The 19,545-nt window shown below is 40.4% G+C and overlaps 1 protein-coding gene across 3 annotated transcripts in view; it reads right to left on the bottom strand.

Annotated features, from left to right (window-relative positions):
- The window catches only part of LOC130927405 (ribosomal RNA processing protein 1 homolog A-like), a 35,050-nt gene that overhangs the window by 5,086 nt on the left and 10,419 nt on the right, over positions 1 to 19,545 (bottom strand). For 2 of the 3 annotated variants that reach the window (XM_057853210.1, XM_057853212.1), the window contains exons 9-15: positions 18,232 to 18,323; positions 17,943 to 18,040; positions 12,283 to 12,302; positions 12,102 to 12,203; positions 7,494 to 8,443; positions 7,250 to 7,405; positions 3,338 to 3,404 (exon numbers count right to left, since the gene is read on the bottom strand). In XM_057853210.1, coding sequence (XP_057709193.1) covers positions 3,338 to 3,404; positions 7,250 to 7,405; positions 7,494 to 8,443; positions 12,102 to 12,203; positions 12,283 to 12,302; positions 17,943 to 18,040; positions 18,232 to 18,323 — 1,485 coding nt within the window. The remainder of the gene's footprint in view (positions 1 to 3,337; positions 3,405 to 7,249; positions 7,406 to 7,493; positions 8,444 to 12,101; positions 12,204 to 12,282; positions 12,303 to 17,942; positions 18,041 to 18,231; positions 18,324 to 19,545) is intronic. The other variant, XM_057853211.1, reaches the window with a different exon arrangement.

Below are 19,545 nucleotides of genomic sequence, written 5' to 3'. Positions count from 1 at the left end.
TGTTTCTGCAGGTCCTCCAAGGTCTGGAATCGGCCCTTCTCCGCAATCTTTCTCAGGCTGCGGTCACCTCTTCTGGTTGTGCAGTGTTTCCTGCCACACTTTTTCCTTCCCACTGAGGTGCCTTGATACAGCACTCTGGGAACAACGTATTCGCTCAGAAATTTCTTTCTGTGTCTTAGCCTCTTGCTTGAGGGTGTCAATGATGGCCTTTTGGACAGCAGTCAGTTCGGCAGTCTTGCTCATGATTGCGGTTTGGAGTAATGAACCAGGCTGAGAGTTTTTAAAAGCCTAAGGAATCTTTTGCAGGAGTTTTGAGTTATTTCGTTGATTCAGATGATTAGGTTAGTAGCTTCTTTAGAGTACCTTTTTTATGATATGCTAATTTTTTGAGATAGGGATTTTTGGTTTGACTTTTTTTGCCAAAATCATCAATATTAAAACAATAAAAGGCTTGAATTACTTCAGTTGTGTGTAGTGAATCTAAAATATATGAATGTCTTATGTTTATCAGTACATTAGAGAAAATAATGAACTTTATCACAACATGCTAATTTTTTGAGAAGGACTAGTACATACATAGAGATCTGAGCCAACATTCAAAGAAAGAACCAGAAAATTCATTGATTGCATTGTGAACACCAGAACAAAGTGCAATTTTTTTGTCGGGATATTTCATGCTTTTATTGGTTGTTTTAATGTTGTTTTATGAGAAATGGGCACTTTAAGTTATCCTTTTTGAAGTTGCGTTTGGTCAGCCATTTTCAAAGAGCCAAAAATAGCAAAGAACTCCAAACCTCATGATTTCATTTTGATGGGTAAAGTTTCATCCAATCATCTCCCAGAAGTGGCAATGGCAACAAAATTCAGTGTATTTATTTGTTTAAAGACGTGAATGTGTAATGTCCTTCAGCAGCATGCTTAGGTCTGAAGGGGTTAACAAGCTCAAAAATTCCAAAACTTAGCGTAATGGCTGATTGCAAGCCGGATTTTTAACAACCAAATAAAACCAAGAGTGATGGAAGAAAATATTTCATCCTGAATTCACCGTGGTCACTAAAATGGGGCACTGTTTACTTGCTCAAGGTCACTGTCTTGCAGTGCTGCCACTTGTTAATGTCTGCCAATACGCAAAGATTCACGTTTTTTTACAACAGCAGATTTCAGGAATGCATTCGTGCAGGAGGACTCCATTTAGAGGACATCATTTTAAAATGAAAATTCCTTAATTATTTCTTAAATGGCATGTTTTAAGGTTCCAATTACTTTGAAGAAAATATTTTCTTCCATCACTCTTGGTTTTACAAGATTGTTAAAAACTGTCATGCTGTTGTTGTAGTAGCTCTATGCATCCACTAGATAGAGCTACGTGCTAAGGGAATGTCATGTCATGATTAACCAATGTTGATCCATATACAGGTAATAACCGGGTTACGACGTATCCGACTTACTTGATTTTGACTTTATGACACCGGAGTCTCCAGGTTTTTTTGTTTTTCTTTATATTGTCAGCTTTTGTTTTGTCATGCATGCTTTTATTTTGGGGCAGAAACCGCAGATTAGGACTCCCGCACACGAGCAAGAGCGCACAAACACACACGAGAAAGAGCCTTTTGCTTCGACGAAGAAGTCGCACAGCTGTGTGATACAAGGGAAAGTGCTGCAAGCCTGCGAGCACATTTGTTGCTTGTGATCAGCGGTGGCTAGGAACGTGTTACATTTACTCCGTTACATCTACTTGAATAACTTTTTGAGATAAATGTGCTTCTTGGAGTGATTTGTGAAGACACACTACTTTTATTCAACGACTTCTAGTTGTTACATTTTTCCTCTTTCTACATAGTGACAACCAGACGTTTCCTGTAGCTGCAGCACAGTCTGGCACATTGATCAGGACTAATCCTGTCACATTCTTCTCCGCAAAACTGCTGTAGTACGGTCAGATTCCTGGGATGTCTGGAATCGCTGTATTTATGTCATGCCACAGCATCTCAATGGGGTTCTTCTGAAACAATTCTAAAGTTGATTTACTTCTGCATTTTGGATCATTGTCTTGTTGCAACATCCATCCTCTTTTTAGCTTCAACTGTCTGACAGACGGCCTCAGGTTTTCCTGCAAAACATCCTGATAAACTTTTGAATTCATTATTCCATTAATGATTGCATGTTGTCCAGGCCCTGAGGAAGCAAAACAGCCCCAAATCATGATGCTCCCTCCACCATGCTTCATGGTGGGGATGAGGTGTTGATGTTGGTGAGTTGTTTCATTTTTCCTCCACACATGACGTTGTGTGCTACTCCCAAACAATTCAACTTTGGTTTCAGAAGTCCACAAAATAGTTTGCCAAAACATCTGTGGAGTGTCAAGTACCTTTTTGCAAACATTAAACGAGCAACAATGTTTTTTTAGACAGCAGTTGCTTCCTCTGTGGAGTCCTCACATGAACACCATTCTTGGCCATAGTTTTACATATAGTTGATGTGTGCACAGATATTGGAGTGTGCTAGTGATTTCTCTAAGTCTTTAACAGACACTCTAGGGTTCTTTATTACATCTCTGAGTATTGTGCGTTGAACTCTTGGCGTCATCATTGGTGGACAGCCACTCCTTGGGAGAGAAGCAACAGTGCCACACTCTCCATTTGTAGACAACTTCTCAGACTGTCGATTAACATCCAGACTTTTAAAGATGATTTTGTATCCTTCCCCAACTTTATACAAATCAACAATCCTTGATCACAGGTCTTCAGACGGCTTTTTTGACCGAGCCATGATGCACATTAGACAATGCTTCTCATCAAGACTATTCCAACTAGCTGTTTTATATAGTGGGCAATGCAGCTTTAAACCACTCAGTGATTGGGCACACACCTGACTGAAAGTGTTTGGTTAAAAATTGGTTTCAATTGCTCTATAAGTCTCCTTAGGCAGAGGGTTCACTTATTTTTCCCCCTTCTGTCACTGTTTGCATACCATCCTAATTAAAATATAAACACCTATAAATGTTTGGGTGGTTTCAGTTGAAGCAGACACTGTATTTTCATCTGTGTAATTTTGACAAAGATCAGATCACATTTGATGGCGATTTTATGCTGAAATGTGAGAAATTCCAAAAGGTTCAGATACTTTCTTATACTACTGTATCATCCTGAAATGTTCAGCTCTTAATTCTAGTGACCCACAAGTGCTCTACTTTTGGATGAACTGAAATATTGAAGATTAGGGTTGCTTTAGAATTATTTTGTGATTAACTAGTTTTATTACACAATTTAAAAAACTTGGTATATTGGTGGGGCCTTTGCATTTACACAAACAATATTTATTCTTAACAGTTTCTTACCAGCTGTTTTATTACTCTTTAGCTGGAAGGTCACCTTCTTGCTGTCTGATGTTGGAGTTTGGCCCATCTGTGAGAAGGAGTGTGAAGTAGACAGGCATGTAAGAAAGAACACAGTGCAAAAAAGCATTCAGATAAGTTGGTTATAGACAGGTACTAATTTGACCATAGTCCAATACTGTGAGGATTGAGTGGCTAACATGTAACTTCAGTCCGACTGACTCACAATCAGATGATGATTCTCTGCTGCAGTTAACAGCTAATAACAGCTAATAACAGCAATATTCTCTTCAAACTTGGTCATCGCATTGGAATTGAATATACAGTGGTACCTCGACATACGGTACTTTCGACATCAGACTTAAAATTTGACTTGTCATTTGTCGCGAGTCTCGCGACATATGACAAGCTTGAAATACGATTTATGACAGCGTTGCAATTTCATTGTTTTCCAGCAAGACGGATGCGTGGCAGATTTTCTTGCGAGAGAAATCAACACGGGTCCCAATACAGATAGTGCAGGTGGTGAAAAGAGGAAAAAGGTGTTACGGACTACTGAAATTAAGAAGGAAATGATAGAAAAATATGAGCGTCATGTGCGTGTTGTCCCACGGCTATCAAGCTCCAGAACTCTAGGTGGGAGGGAGGGGGATCGTAATGCGCAATAGCACTTTAGCACCGCTGCTGTTATTTGTAACTAGAGTTCTCTTGCTATTCTGTGCCTGGTGGGTATAGACCGTACCCACATGACGTCACAACTCCGTCCTCCTGACTGGTACCGCCCAATTGTCCGTCAACACATCGTGTTTACCTGTTACGGCTACGTACATTCCTCCTATTTATGGCGTGTGTTTCTGCTCGTTAACATTAATAATCAAAATGGTGAAGGCGTGTGTGGCGGTCGGTTGCAATAACAGAGAAGACAGACGGAGAGACTTGAAGTTCTACCGGATTCCGAGAGACCCGGAGAGGAGAGAGCGAGATGTGCTGCTGCAATTCGACGAGAAAACTGGGCTCCAAACGATTACCACAGATTATGTAGTAGTCATTTTATATCTGGTAAGATGCATTTAATATATATTTAGAGGGTTTTGGGCTGACAACCACAATTAAGATCATTGCTAGGCTAATTGCCGACAACATACACATATGTATGTAGTGAGAGTGCTATCGCTAAACCATATAAACATTAAAAGCCCTAGCTCCATTGACAAATGACATGAAATACATTAGACTTGACAGTGGATGTTAGCAAGAACAAAAGATTTTGAATTGAAAATTTCGTAACTCACCTTTCCAAGGACAAGATAGATTCCTGCCGAATTTTCGTGGACGAGGACCTGTTTCACCCAACCAGCAACGAAGTATTTATAAGCCTCCAAGCTCTTAAAGTTTTTCAAACTTTCGTGAGAATAGGCTGATTTTGTGTGGACAAGATAGTTGTACATATCAGGGTAGCTAGCAGATGTCAGGCAAATACGGCGGAGACAGCGGGTCGAAAAACATCGAATTAGGCATCAAATATGGATCTGGCGAATGGATAAACAGAAGCTTTTCCACATAACGCCTTTTATGCAACGCATCAAGTGAGTTTACGGCATCCGAAAGCACCGGGTCTTCCATGAAATGCATTATAAGTTGCTCGATCAATTGAGACCATTGATAATACAGACACAAAATGACGGACAAGGGGGCGGAACAATACAGCGATCACGTGATTTTGTGACGTCGGTGGGTAGGGTCTATTATTTTGTTTTATTGTATTTTTAAACAATATCATAAAGTATTTTATTCCATTTTTTAAAATATTCTTTTAGTCTTTCATTCCTTTTACTCTAGCACTTTACCAATTTGTACTTTATACTCAGGGGTGCACATAAGTGGTCCGCATGCGTGCATGCGTACTTGACGTAGAGAAACGCGCTGGCCCTCAACGGCTTCCATACGCTTTTGCGTACCGATGGCTGACCACTGTATTTGCGGCGGACACGAGAAAATAACTTCTCATGTCGAAGAGGCAGGCCACACTGAGTAATTACTTCCGTGTTCCCCCACCCCCGTCAAAAGACAGACAGACGAGAGAGATGTCACCGGAGCTACCGAAAAAAAGGACTTTTGCTGAAAAGTGGCTACAGGAGGTACCATGGCAAGAAGCAAATGATGCTCGCACGGAAATGCGGTACAAAATGTGCCGTGAGAATCCCAATGTCGCCGATAAGAGCAGCGCATTTTATGTAGGGTCAAAGAATTTCAGCCATCCAAACTTGAAAAGCACGAAAAAAACAGAGCATGTGGCAATTAAGCAAACTATCGATGTCAAACAGGACCCCACTCGCCCTATGGACAAGTGGCGGAATAAAGGTAATGAACAGCGACATGCACTGACAAACGTGTTTTTGCTCACATTTTACAAAGCTAAATATGCACGTTCAATGAGGTCTTATGAGGAGGACATCCCACTTTTAAAAAGGCTTGGAGTTAATGTGGGAGCCGCATAATGCCCTTTATTTTGAATTGCTGCTTTTTATTTCTTTACATTTCACTTCAAAGTAATGGCAATTTTGTTGTGCCACTTGATGTTAATCAAGCATTAATTGTTAATATAATTAAAGTTAATTGGCTCTAAGTAAAGCTTGTCATAAATGTATTGCATCAGGCGGGTCGGCTCTCAAGCTCAATGAGGACCAAGTCACATCTCCAGGTCCTCCTCTGAGAACCTGGGCAAAAAAATTATGTGCACCCGTCTATACTTTTAACTTTGCCTCTGTGGTGTTCCCTGAGGGAACCCTCTCAAGGGATTATTAAAGTGTATTGAATTGAGTCAACTGGCTTCACAATATGGCCAGTCTCCTCCGACTTCAATTCCCTAGTCTGTATAAGTTAACGTGACAATAAAAATTATTTCTGATTCATTATTATTATTATTGTAAAGTTCGCCAGCTTTGCCAGGTCTTTAATCATTTATTTCAGAACTTGTGCACTTGGTTATAAATAAAATGTAATATATTATTATTGTGCTAATCCTAACCCAACACGGCTACTGTCTGCCGTAGTCGACGCCAACAACAACATGAAAAAGTCAAAAGTTCCCACTAACGTACCTCCCTCTCTCTCTCGCTCTTCAGTCACATGGTGCGTTCAGGAACAGCATGCAAAACACAACTGTCACAATAGAACTAAGGATGTTCCGATCCGATCGCACTTTTTTTCAGAGGATCAGAATTGGGTCAAAAGGCACTTGCCGACGCCCCGCAGATGGGCCTGGTGTAAAACCGGGGTCACTGTGTAATTTATAGGCTTTTCTCAGCAGCGTGAGCATCAAAGCATGAGGTGATTTGAGTGGGCACACTCAATGAAACATTTAATTAAAACAAGCATTTTACTACTACTTTATTCCTGTTTAGAAATAATTCACATTATGAAGCCGGCACAGTGGGACATTAACATGTTTGGAATGGACTCGGGTGCAAAAATATGCGATAGGGACATCCCGAATTAAAACCCGATTCGTTGCAGTATCATTATTTCGATTTGTATTTATAACATTTTTTTTGCTATGTGTATTTGCTATTTAATTGTAACTGTGCCTGTAGTGTTTATGATGGATTTAGCGTACAGTTTTGGGCTGTGGAACGAATTATAATGCATTCGTATGGGAAAATCCCGCTCGACATATGACCATTTTGACTTAAAAACCAGGTCATGGAACAAATTGAATTTGTATATAGAGGTACCACTATATTTAAACAGAAAAGGATGCTTTTGAGACAATTGTTTTCAAAGTGAGTGGATTCCTTAAAGAAATTTAACTCATATCTCTGTATTACAGCTCATAAAATGATTTAAAAAAAAAAAAATGAACAAAATTTGAAGATTACAACAACCTTATATACTGTGCAGGAAGACTAATTTTACCTCATTGCCCACGAATGTGGTTTTGCAACTTCCTGAATTTGCTCTGAAGAAGAGTGGTGTAGGAACTTTGGCCTTTCTCTGAAATCTTACCAAGTCACATGACGATGTGTTCTCCAACTTTGGCTTGGCTTTTGGTGTAGATGAACCACACGCTTTCTGAAGGAGAGAAGCATTTTGAAAATAATGGGATATTGATCTAATTCATGGACCAATTACGTCAATACTCCACTCATTTATTACTCACTTTTATCTTCTTAACACTTGATGTTGTGTCTGCAGTTTCATTGATGGCTGGGGAAGACTCATGCTCATCAGCCTCATACTCAAACGTGACGGGTATTTTTCTTTTCCTCTTATTTGGCTTCCCTGAGGAAGAGGATGCCTCATCACACACCTTGGGTTCTTCCAATCTGCAAACCTCTTTCACTTGTGCTGACTTTTGTTTATTCTTCTTAAGTGGTGTTACCACGTGATGATCAAATGTAGGTTCACTTTCACTAGTAGTACTTGGACTTGTAAGGGTGATCTTATTTTTACCTTTTTTACTCTTTTTAGTCAAGGGTGTAGCATCAGTTATATTTTCAGGTTTGAACTCCGTGGCAACATCAGCAGAAGTATCACAAGGGACTGATGGAGAATCTAACTGGGTTTGCTGTGACGAAGGAGGCAACTCAACTTTCTTAGCCTTCCGACGCTTCTTATTTGTCTTGGGGGAATTTAAGGCTTGAGTTCCAGGTTCATTCGATGTGACCTCGGCGGTAGTTTGAGGTCCCGTTTTGTCAACTTTTGACTTAAGCTGAACACTGGTTTCTGAGGTGCTCGCACACTCTGCTGTTTCTACAATTGTGTTAACCTCCTGTGTAGTGCACGTCTTACTATTCCCTACTTCTTCTAGTTTAACATCTACAGCTTGTTTCTTTTTTTTCTTTTTCGATTTATTGTTAGTTATACAAGAATTAGGCTGGCTCACTTCTTCTGAGGCCGTAACAGAGGTCTGTTTTTTTGCCTTACCAGGCAACCCATTCTGATTTGTAACTTGAGTATCGACCACATCAGACACGTTGGCATTCCCATCAAGCCTTGCCTTCTTTTTCTTCTTTTTTGGCTTTTTGGTATTTTTTACAATCCCGTCTGTTGCCTTCACGTCATCTTTACCAGAGTCACTAACTCCCTTGAGTTTCATTTTTTTCTTTCCTGTTGGAGAAAAACACAGGAGAAACAAAGCACAGTGTTAGTTCTTATGAATAGATAAAACACAGCATACTGAACGTGTACAGAGGATGCCGCATACGCAAATTCAACAACACGCTCGACTTTTTTTCAGGATTATCTTATCACTGGTTACCAATGTTGTTAATCTTACTTTAAAAACATAGTTACAGCTACAAATTACTTCTCCCAAAATGTGAGTTAGTAACTCAGTTACCTCAATGTAAGAGTAATTAGTTACTCGGCAAAGTAAGTTACTGACGTTATAAGAGTGTAATGGTATACAAACTTTCAAACGCTGTGAGGAAAAAAAAAAAAAAGCCTTTTTCATGTGGTACTGAATGGTGACTTGTGTGTATATACTAGTAGATATTTTTCGATATATTACAGATATATTATTCGATATATATCTGTCGTTGCTCTAGTTGTTTTGATTTAAAAAAAAAAAAATAATAATAATAATCAGACACGGTTTATGGATACGTCATTCAAGAAAAGTTAGGGCATGGGTGTCCAAACCTGTTCTCAAGGGCCGCTGTGGGTCCTGGTTTTTGTTCCTACCAATCGAGCACAGACAGTTTAACCAATGAAGTTTGCGCTAAAACAAGCAGCACCTGACTGCAATCACCTGATTACACTTGTGAGACACCAGATTGGTGAAAGGTTGTCCTCATGATGGGTTTGAACAAAAACCCGCACCCACTGCGGCCCTATGTGGAATAGTTTGGACACCACTGGTTTAGGGCAAGTGACTATTTTTGGTAATAAAAAACAAAAACATTATTATATTGCAGCATCTACAAGGATAACGCCCACTTGGTGATGATAATGCATACTGAATGGGAAACAGTCCATTATTTTCAATTAATTGTGCCCACCTGATTGCTACGAACTGTATGTCAAAAGTTTCCCGAGCGTTTAACATAACCCTCGCCACGCTAAATGCTAATGCTAGCGTGAATGAGAATGTTATGCTAACGTTCCGAGCCACCTAGCATTGCGTTTGCACCGGAGTTACAACCCCCTTCCTCTCCTCCCGTCTCCTGCTCTGCTCTCTCCATGTTTCTGACATTTCTCGCGTCATTCAACCAACGTAGTAAGGCATAGGCATAGTATGGCAAGGCACACCTTTACATCCTCAGTAACAGTAACTGCGTTGCTAAGATGGGAAAATTAGATTACTCACTACAGACAAAAATAACAGTTATTAACAACACTGCTGGTTATGATTCTTTTCATATACCGGTATTCACGCAGCTTCACAGTCCCTGAAACAGTGTACACTGTGGACACTGTGCATCTTCAGAGTTGAGTGTGCATTGTTCCACTACAGCGAAACGAGACGAGTCATTGGCTAAAAGCTGGGTTTATTCCTTCTATTGGAAGCTATTCGTCTCTGGATGCCTCTGGGCAGGGCTCGTCTGGCCCGGACGCTCTGCTTGTCTGCATGATTAGATAATCTTGAGGCGGAATCCTTTTTTGAATGACATCAGTGTAATCTTGTCGTATTAACATTCGCGGGAAGCTTTCAAATTTTCCCCCCTCCGTTGTTCTGAGCTGAACCAGAGACTTTCATAATAATCCTATCAACACATGCCTTGTTAAAAATGACTAGCGAAAAAACAAGCTTCAAGTTCGGGTGTTTTTTTCTATTGTAGCTGCTTGTGTTTGGAGACTTCTGGCACTCGTTTCTTTCTCCACCGATCAGCGGGTGCCGTTGAGCCCCTTCGCCGTCACAAAGCACTCACAAGTGAACACACTTCCCCTCATTGAAAGACTAGCATCCGCCACTGCTGTCTACAGCATGTTTTGTTTCAGGATTGAATGTTTGTTTTATCATCAGGGGTGAAAGTGGGCCAGAACGGTAAGGAACGCAGTTCCGGTATGAGATTCAGGGCCAGAACGCAGTTCCGGTATAAGATTCAGGGCCGGAATGCTGATCCGGTATAAGAGTCAGAGCCGGAATGCTGTTCCAGTAAACGGTGCTTTGATTCTGAAAATATGACAGCAACTGTCAAAACGCTGTGTTAAAAAAAAAACAAAAAAAAACAAAAAACAAAATGCTAAGCTGCCACACAAGCATTTCAGCTCTAAGGAAAAAAAAACAATCAACCAACATCAGATTTACACACACACAAGTGTAAACAACAAGCATAATAAAGTGCTTGCGTAGCGTAATCCGTTTCCACCAATATTTATTATTGATTTTATTCCACGGAGGGCATGGAGGTTTCCCCAGCTGCTGCGGTTATCCAAGTCTGACGATGATGAGTCACACCAATGTGCGAATGCACGCAGCAAAGCAAAACGCCTGGACTCATTTATCCGTTCAATGGCGTACCGCACGCGTGCTATTTTTAGACAGTGACGTCGCATCGTAAAGCGGAAGTAGAAGTGGGACATTATAGACCCGCCCTCGCATAGAACCAATGTTAATTTTGCTACTTCACTCCGGTAATCTTTCAAAAATGAACATGCCGATCACACATTACTTTTTTGGAACTTGTAGAAACGACTCTAGACATTACGACATACGAAGGATGTTTTCGTCATATATTTCCCGAAACCAAAAACAGAGGAAAAAATGTGAATAAATTTGCGCGGACTTTTAACGGCAGCTCGGTGAATCAATTCACATTTCATATGCAGTAAACATTTTGTTGGGTTGGCATGGTCTTTCAGAGGACAAAGAGGTAAGCCGTTTTTATATTTTTAACTTATTTTTTTAGCGTGACGTTGTGCTGTGCTGCTTCTGTCTGACAATGAATTACCTGAAAATAATTAAAATGGTATCTGACTGCCAGTTACCTTTTCTGTTGTAAAAAAAAAAACTTTAGTAAGGGGGAAGTGTAAATAAATCATAGAATTAAGATTTGTTATCAATGAAAAAATTAAAAGTGTACGTTGGCTGTCACTGAGTAACATTTGTGCTCGCACAAATGCTACTCAGTGACAGCGAATGCTACTCACAAAACTAACTAAATTACCCCCAAGAACGGTCAGAGACATAGGACAACCAGAGGATATAATATATAAGAAAGACAGGGCTGGTGGTAAAGGATAGCTTGTTGAAACAGGAGAATGCCATTGTCAGTCGCATCGATAAAAAAGCTTAGGCTATGCTTAGGTCCGCTCGTTTTGTCTTTTTCAGCCTTCGACACTCAAGCCATCTCTTTAACTGAACATTTTTATGTTTTTCCACATCTTTGCCAGTGAATTTGGCACCAGGGACATCATTTTCGGAGAGAATTGGTAGGTTTAGCTCTGTAAACATCTCCTTCGTACACGATTTCCATTCATTTCCTATTAGGGACAAACTGTGGCGTGTCCCCTCTTAGCAACATTAGCTAATGTCATGAATATTAATGAACGGAAGTGACGTGTTGCTTGCGGTACGCCATTGGCTGACATACTGACGTGATCAGCAGAGATCTCTGATTGGTTCAAATGTGCATGTTTTCTGGAACAGCAAAAAAAAAGAAAAGCTTGTTGAATTGATGCGACAAAAAATGAAAGAAATAATAAATACAATTTCTGGCTCGGTGGAGACCTTCACGTCGGGGAGTTCCGGCAAAAAATTCTAGCCACTTTCACCCCTGCTTTTAATATATGTGCATTTTTAATTGACAAAGAGGTACTGTACGATTGCTAGTTGCTAGTTGCCTCTTCTTCCTCTTTCTGCTGTCAAACTCATCATCCTCATCTGAAGAGACTTCTTCTGGACGGCGAACTTGCGGGAAGATGCCTAACATGAAAAGAAGCAGAGAAAAGAGTCACATAATGGAAATTGAAAGTGATTTTGTTATGAAACTACCAAACAATACCTTCACTCAGATTCAGAAGCCTGTCAAGCAAGAAAAAAACATGAAAAGAATTAAAAGTGGGGCAAATAGGAAATCATACTACGATATACTACAAAGGAACTAACAAACGCAAAAACAAGCTAATTTTTATCCTTCTGCTGTGAATTGGAATGAGTTTATCACTATTAGATGTCCGATCTGTTTGTAGTGGGAGGGCAGGCAGCAAATGAACGAATGTTCGCTCTGAACTCTATGGCCGTCAGTGGCAGGCAATGAGTCAATTTTGGGGCATTTCATGTGATTTCGTGTTGATTTTTGGGAACCTCCTGTTAATTTTGGGCATTTACTTGACATCTGTTGATTTAGGGTTAGTGAACAGCAAGTGACCCAGGAATATCCCTAAATGAATAGGAAGTGACTTAAAATCAACAGGAAGTGGTGTGTAAATGTCTTAAAACGAACTGAAAGTGAGCTGCAAATACCCCGAAAACGGGGAAGACTGGCTGTGAATGTGCTGGTTTCAGTGCCATTGACTGTGCTAGACATCCAGTCCATCTTGACTGGGAGGGGTGAATGAACCAGCGCCTTCAATCGCAACCAATGAGCTAACGTAGACACTATTCGAGCGGAAGATTTTGATGTTGCAGGGTTTCTGCAGCTTTTTAACAAGCCAATTTTAGGACTTATTTGTGACCATATTGAAAACGGTTTAAGACATTTCACATCGATACCGGCAAAAAAACGTAAAGAAGACTTGACGAAAAATGACAGCGCAGCACAGGCAGTTCCGCTTTGTACAGTGCTGGCCAAAAGTATTGGCACCCTTGCAATTCTATCAGATAATGCTCAATTTCTCCCAGAAAATGATTGCAATTACAAATGCTTGGGTAGTAATATCTTCATTTATTTTGCTTGCAATGAAAAAACACAAAAGAGAATGAAAAAAATAAAATCATTATCATTTTACACAAAACTCCAAAAATGGGTCGGACAAAAGCATTGGCGCCCTCAGCCTAATACTTGGTAGCACAACCTCTAGACCAGGGGTTTTCAACCCAGTCCTCAAGGCACACTGTGGGTCCTGGTTTTTGTTCCAGCCGATCCAGCAGAGACAGTTGAACCAATGAGGCTTCTGCTAAAACAAGCCACACCTGACTGCAATCAACTGATTGCACTTGTAAAACACCAGATTGGGGAAAAAGTGTTGTCATCTTGTTTGGTAAGAATGAAATCCTGCACCCACAGTGTGCCTTAGTGGAATAGGTTGGGGACCCCTGCTCTAGACAAAATAACTGAACAACCGCTTCCGGTATCCATCAATGAGTTTCTTACAATGCTCTGCTGGAATTTTAGACCATTCTTCTTTGGACAACTGCTTCAGGTTTCTGAGTTTTGAAGGGTGCCTTCTCCAAACTGCCATTTTCAGTTCGCTCCACAGGTGTTTTATGGGATTCAGGTCTGGACTCATTGCTGGCCACTTTAGAAGTCTCCAGTGTTTTCTCTCAAACCATTTTCTAGTGCTTTTTGAAGTGTGTTTTGGGACATTGTCCTGCTGGAAGACCCATAACCTTGGAGGGAGACCCAGCTTTCTCACACTGGGCCCTACATTATGCTGCAAAATTTGTTGGTAGTCTTCAGACTTCATAATGCCATGCACACGGTCATGCAGTCCAGCGCCAGAGGCAGCAAAGCAAGCCCAAAACATCAGGGAACCTCCGCCATGTTTGACTGTGGGGAGCGTGTTTCTTTTCTTTGAAGGTCTTGTTTTTTTCACCTGTAAATTCTATGTTGATGCCTTTTCCCAAAAAGCTTTACTTTTGTCTCATCTGACCAGAGAACATTCTTCCAAAATGTTTTTGGCTTTCTCAGGTAAGTTTTGCAAACTCCAGCCTGGCTTTTCTATGTCTCTGGGTCAGAAGTGGGGTCTTCCTGGGTATCCTACCCTTTTCATTCAGACGTTGACGGATATTACGGGTTGACAATGGTGTACCCTCGGACTGCAGGACAGCTTAAACTTGTTTGGATGTTAGTCGAGGTTCTTTATCCACCATCCGCACAATCTTTCGTTGAAGTCTCTCGTCAATTTTTCTTTTCCGTCCACATCTAGGGAAGTTTGCCACAGTGCCATGGGCTTTACACTTTTTGATGACACTGCGCACAGTAGACACAGGAACATTCAAGTCTTTGGACTTGTAGCCTTGAGATTGCCCATGCTTCCTCACAATTTTGCTCCTAAAGTCCTCAGACAGTTCTTTGGTCTTCTTTCTTTTCTCCATGCTCAATGTGGTACACACAAGGACACAGGTCGACTCAATTTTAATCCATTTTAATTGGCTGCAAGTGTGATTTAGTTATTGCCACCACCTGTTATGTGCTACAGGTAAGTAACAGGTGCTGTTCATTACACAAATTAGAGAAGCGTCACATGAAGGGTGCCAATACTTTTGTCCGGCCCATTTTTGGAGTTTTGCAATCATTTTCTGTGAGGAATTGAGCATTATCTGACAGAATTGCAGGGGTGTCAATGCTTTTGGCCAGCACTGTAGGTCCGTTTTGGAGTCCTCAAAAATCGAAACATTTAAAAGCGAGACTGAAGTTTATACATGTTCTCCATAAAATGACGTCCATTGATTATTAAGAACTTTCAAAATCGTATTTAACACCTGTTATAAGATTTTAGAGTTATGGACATTTCAAGGCCTCATATTATTGTATTTAAGACTTTTAAAGACACCGTGGATACCTTGTGTTGGTTCCTCACCATTTCTATATTTTGTCACACCTCAAATCCCCAGTGCTCTACCTCCCAGTTCAAATTACTTGGAAGTCAGTAACTTTAAATTGGAGTTTCTAAACTAAGAGGAAATGTGAGGTAGACCTGATCTGTACAACGTGGGTGCATACAAAAAAAATAACTTCAATGCTTTTATGTAAAAATTTTTAGCCATCGAGGGCTGCGCCTGATTGAATACGCCACTACCTTTCGACCCGCGATGGCTTATAATTATTCAAATGATACATTCAGACATAAAAACATCATTGTTCAACCCACATGCTCTACAGCAGTGATCCCCAACCACTGGGACGGAGACCAGTACCGGTCCCGTGGCGAATTTGCTCCCAGATCGCAACGACCGCAATCTGGAATGGGCCTTTTGAAACTTCAATATGCCTGTCTACTCCATTGACTAATCAGAGATTTGTGTATGTTGCTCACTAGTGGTTGCCCACTATTACTGGGGTGTTTGCACACACAGGGTCTCTGCAGAGTTCAACAAGCTAAATTTAAGAGTTTTAAAGACTTCTTTTTAAAGACCATAAATCAAATTTAAGATCCATTTCGCATTGATACCGGCTATAAACGTACAAAAGATTTGAAGGAAAATTGGAGGCCTGGAATTCCTTGCAAATTATATGAATTTATTCCCAGCTCTTTCACACGAAGTAAAAGCACTTCGTTACTGTACTCAAGTACATTCTTGTGCATCCGTACTTGCTTGAGAACAAATATCAAGTTGTAGTTTTTATTTTTACTTCACTACATTTTACTGCATGTACCTGTACTTGTTACTGCACTACTTTTCAAATTGTTGCTTGCGTTACATGTTACTTTTGTTTGCTTTCTTTCCCTCATTGTGAATCGATCGTTTTGTTTTCATGCCTCCGGCACAATAGATATGCCCTGTGCAACTAAACCGTAACTCGGCACGAGAGGCAGCAACACAAATACAGTGCCTTGCAAAAGTATTCGGCCCCCTTGAATCTTGCAACCTTTCGCCACATTTCAGGCTTCAAACATAAAGATATGAAATTTAATTTTTTTGTCAAGAATCAACAACAAGTGGGACACAATCATGAAGTGGAACAACATTTATTGGATAATTTAAACTTTTTTAACAAATAAAAAACTGGAAAGTGGGGCGTGCAATATTATTCGGCCCCTTTACTTTCAGTGCAGCAAACTCACTCCAGAAGTTCAGTGAGGATCTCTGAATGATCCAATGTTGTCCTAAATGACCGATGATGATAAATAGAATCCACCTGTGTGTAATCAAGTCTCCGTATAAATGCACCTGCTCTGTGATAGTCTCAGGGTTATGTTTAAAGTGCAGAGAGCATTATGAAAACCAAGGAACACACCAGGCAGGTCCGAGATACTGTTGTGGAGAAGTTTAAAGCCGGATTTGGATACAAAAAGATTTTCCAAGCTTTAAACATCTCAAGGAGCACTGTGCAAGCCATCATATTGAAATGGAAGGAGCATCAGACCACTGCAAATCTACCAAGACCCGGCCGTCCTTCCAAACTTTCTTCTCAAACAAGGAGAAAACTGATCAGAGATGCAGCCAAGAGGCCCATGATCACTCTGGATGAACTGCAGAGATCTACAGCTGAGGTGGGAGAGTCTGTCCATAGGACAACAATCAGTCGTACACTGCACAAATCTGGCCTTTATGGAAGAGTGGCAAGAAGAAAGCCATTTCTCAAAGATATCCATAAAAAGTCTCGTTTAAAGTGTGCCACAAGCCACCTGGGAGACACACCAAACATGTGGAAGAAGGTGCTCTGGTCAGATGAAACCAAAATTCAACTTTTTGGCCACAATGCAAAACGATATGTTTGGCGTAAAAGCAACACAGCTCATCACCAATGTTATTGCTTGTTTTTTTTCCCCCATTTTGTAGACTTTTGAAAACTGAGAAGTGAATGATTTATCTGGCTGTTTGTATGTATTACATTTTTGAGTCGGTGGAAAATATTTTTCCCTTTTACTTATAAATTTTAAAGCAAGTACTTTTGTACTTTTACTTGAGTACATTTTTGAGAAGATTCGACTACATACAACAATTTGGCAAAGCGCGGATGATGAGAAATTAGTCTTTTAATCTGCCATTTAGCCCCGCCTGTCATTACAGCACTCTAGCATCCCCAGCTAAAGGATGACATCGGCAGGGTTCAACTTCATCAGATTTAGAAATCAGCCCGTTGAGGTGGAAGATACAGAACGAGGAAAATGCAACGGAGGGGAGCAAAATATCATGATTGTTTCAATCTCTCTACTCCAATGTTTTTACAGGATATTCTTTTAAATCGAAGTATTTTCCCCCAATTGCTAAATATATTGTATGGTCATGACAAGTAACAGTGTTGTGCTAAATGGAATATGAAATAATAAAAATGCATTTATTCAGTAGGACCGTGCAAAATTACTCCATAATGGTCAAAACTGCAGACTTTCTTCCTTACAAACGATGTTTTATGCCACCGTAGTTAGTTCGGCTTTTGTCATTTCCCTGCCCCGGCTTCGGAGATGGAGGAAAGAGCATAAACTCGCTAACAAACAAGGCAACAAAAGCGAATGCACTGAGAGCATCATACATCAAGGCGAACCGTATTGCTAAAGCCAAGAAACTTTTCAGGATTAGAGAAGAACTCATTCTGCCAGCGACCAAGTGTATTTGCCATCAAGTTTTAGGAGAGGCCACTGTTAAAAAAGGTTGATTCAGCATATGGACAGTTACTTTTTCCCTGCATTCAAAGTCAGTTTATAGCCCCGTCATGTTATTTTATATTTACGGTCATTTTCTGACACGCATTGCCGGTATGTGTTGCAATAAAGGTTGGGGACCACTGCTCTACAGGATGAAAAATAAATATATCTGTAGGATTACAATACTTACACTCTTGTGATTTTGTAGATCCTCCGTCTATTCAGGCTGGGTACGTTACCTTGACTTGCCACCTCGAACAGCTTGTCTGCTACTGCTTTATAATCAAACTATAAAACATATCATTAGAAGGGTGAGAACAAAATGTGGCATCCTTCAAGTGTTTTGACAAAAGTAACACTGTCTCTTTCAAACGAGAAGCATGAGCAAGTATCTCCTAATATGATTTATTATTATCACTAATTATTTCAGCAGGTCGAGGAAAGAAATCACAGTCTTTGGCGTAAAATGCCCAACCAACCTGTAAAACTGGTATCGCGTCGTCATCAACGGGTAATTCCTTGTCAGATTCTCCTGACTGAAGTTTACGACCTTTTTTGCTTGATTTGCTACCTGGAAACAAATGAACCGGCTGTTGAGTCTGCGTCTTCAAACAATACGCTAAGTAGACATTCAAAAAATTAGCTCAACATAACAGTACGTCACTTTGAAAAATTGTTTACTTGTAAATTTTTGTACCATTGCAACATTTACATTTTGTGGGTGCAATAAAAAAAACCTTAAAGGGTTATATTGAAATGTGCCAAAGAAAATAGTTGATTCTGAAAGACAAGTCTGTTAAAAACAAACTATCATCAGTGGGGTGTGCAAGGTCCCTTGATCTTATGTTGAGGTGTACAGATGCTACGCACGTCTTCGGCACCACATATCGTTGGGAACCCTTGATAAAACATAATCTATAAGTTTGCATGTTTTAACAGAGGGTCTGATGTCATTTCGGAGTGTCTTTTCTGTTACTTTGTCGTCATTTATATGGCGCGAAGCAACACTTTTGTGTTAAGCAAAATTAGTCACTTCATTTGATTTGCTCATAACGGAACCAATTTTTCTGTTATGAACTTTAGCACATTGTTATTGTGCAGCACAGTTTATTTTTATTTTGTGTATAACACTCATGTTTTTTGTATGTTAGCAGTTTTCCAAATAAAAGGAACGAAATGCAAAAGTAGCAAACGACCAAGTCTACCGTCTTGGTTTGGAACTCATTTCTATGTTTTTTAGCTCACTGTCAAGTTTAAGTAGCCACACGCTGAACTGAGGGCAGAAAAGGGTGTGACTATCGAAAGGGTTAAAGAAAGAGGACGGGGTGTGAGTCAAAAAGAGACGTGATGAGACGGGTTGGAGCGTACACAAATTAGTAATGTGAAGTGCAGAATTCAGTAATACGTGAATCACTTGTACATGTGGTTATGTTAATATCTTGCTTGAGTGTGTCTAATTGCACCCAGTCATGTGTGAATCCCATCAGACGTGTGATAGTCCTGCAGACAAGTGGAAATAATGCGCAGGGGCCACCCAAGGACCATGGCATCCAGCAAGATCAGACCCAAGACCAGGGGTCCCCATCCGCCGGGCCGCGGATCGGTACCGGTCCGTGGCGCATTTGCTACCGGGCCGCACAGAGATAATATTTTGTTCACGACCGCATTCTGGACGAATTACATTTTGCCTGTGCCCCTGCTTAACACATCAATATCCCTGTCTACTCTAGATATAATACTACAGTATCGATTAGAATGTCGTCATAGAAATCCATTGATTGGACTGCAAGCAG

The sequence above is a fragment of the Corythoichthys intestinalis genome, chromosome 12 (assembly GCF_030265065.1).
Source record: "Corythoichthys intestinalis isolate RoL2023-P3 chromosome 12, ASM3026506v1, whole genome shotgun sequence".
NCBI classification, from domain to species: Eukaryota; Metazoa; Chordata; class Actinopteri; order Syngnathiformes; family Syngnathidae; genus Corythoichthys; species Corythoichthys intestinalis.
This window is presented reverse-complemented; position numbering and strand designations above follow the sequence as displayed.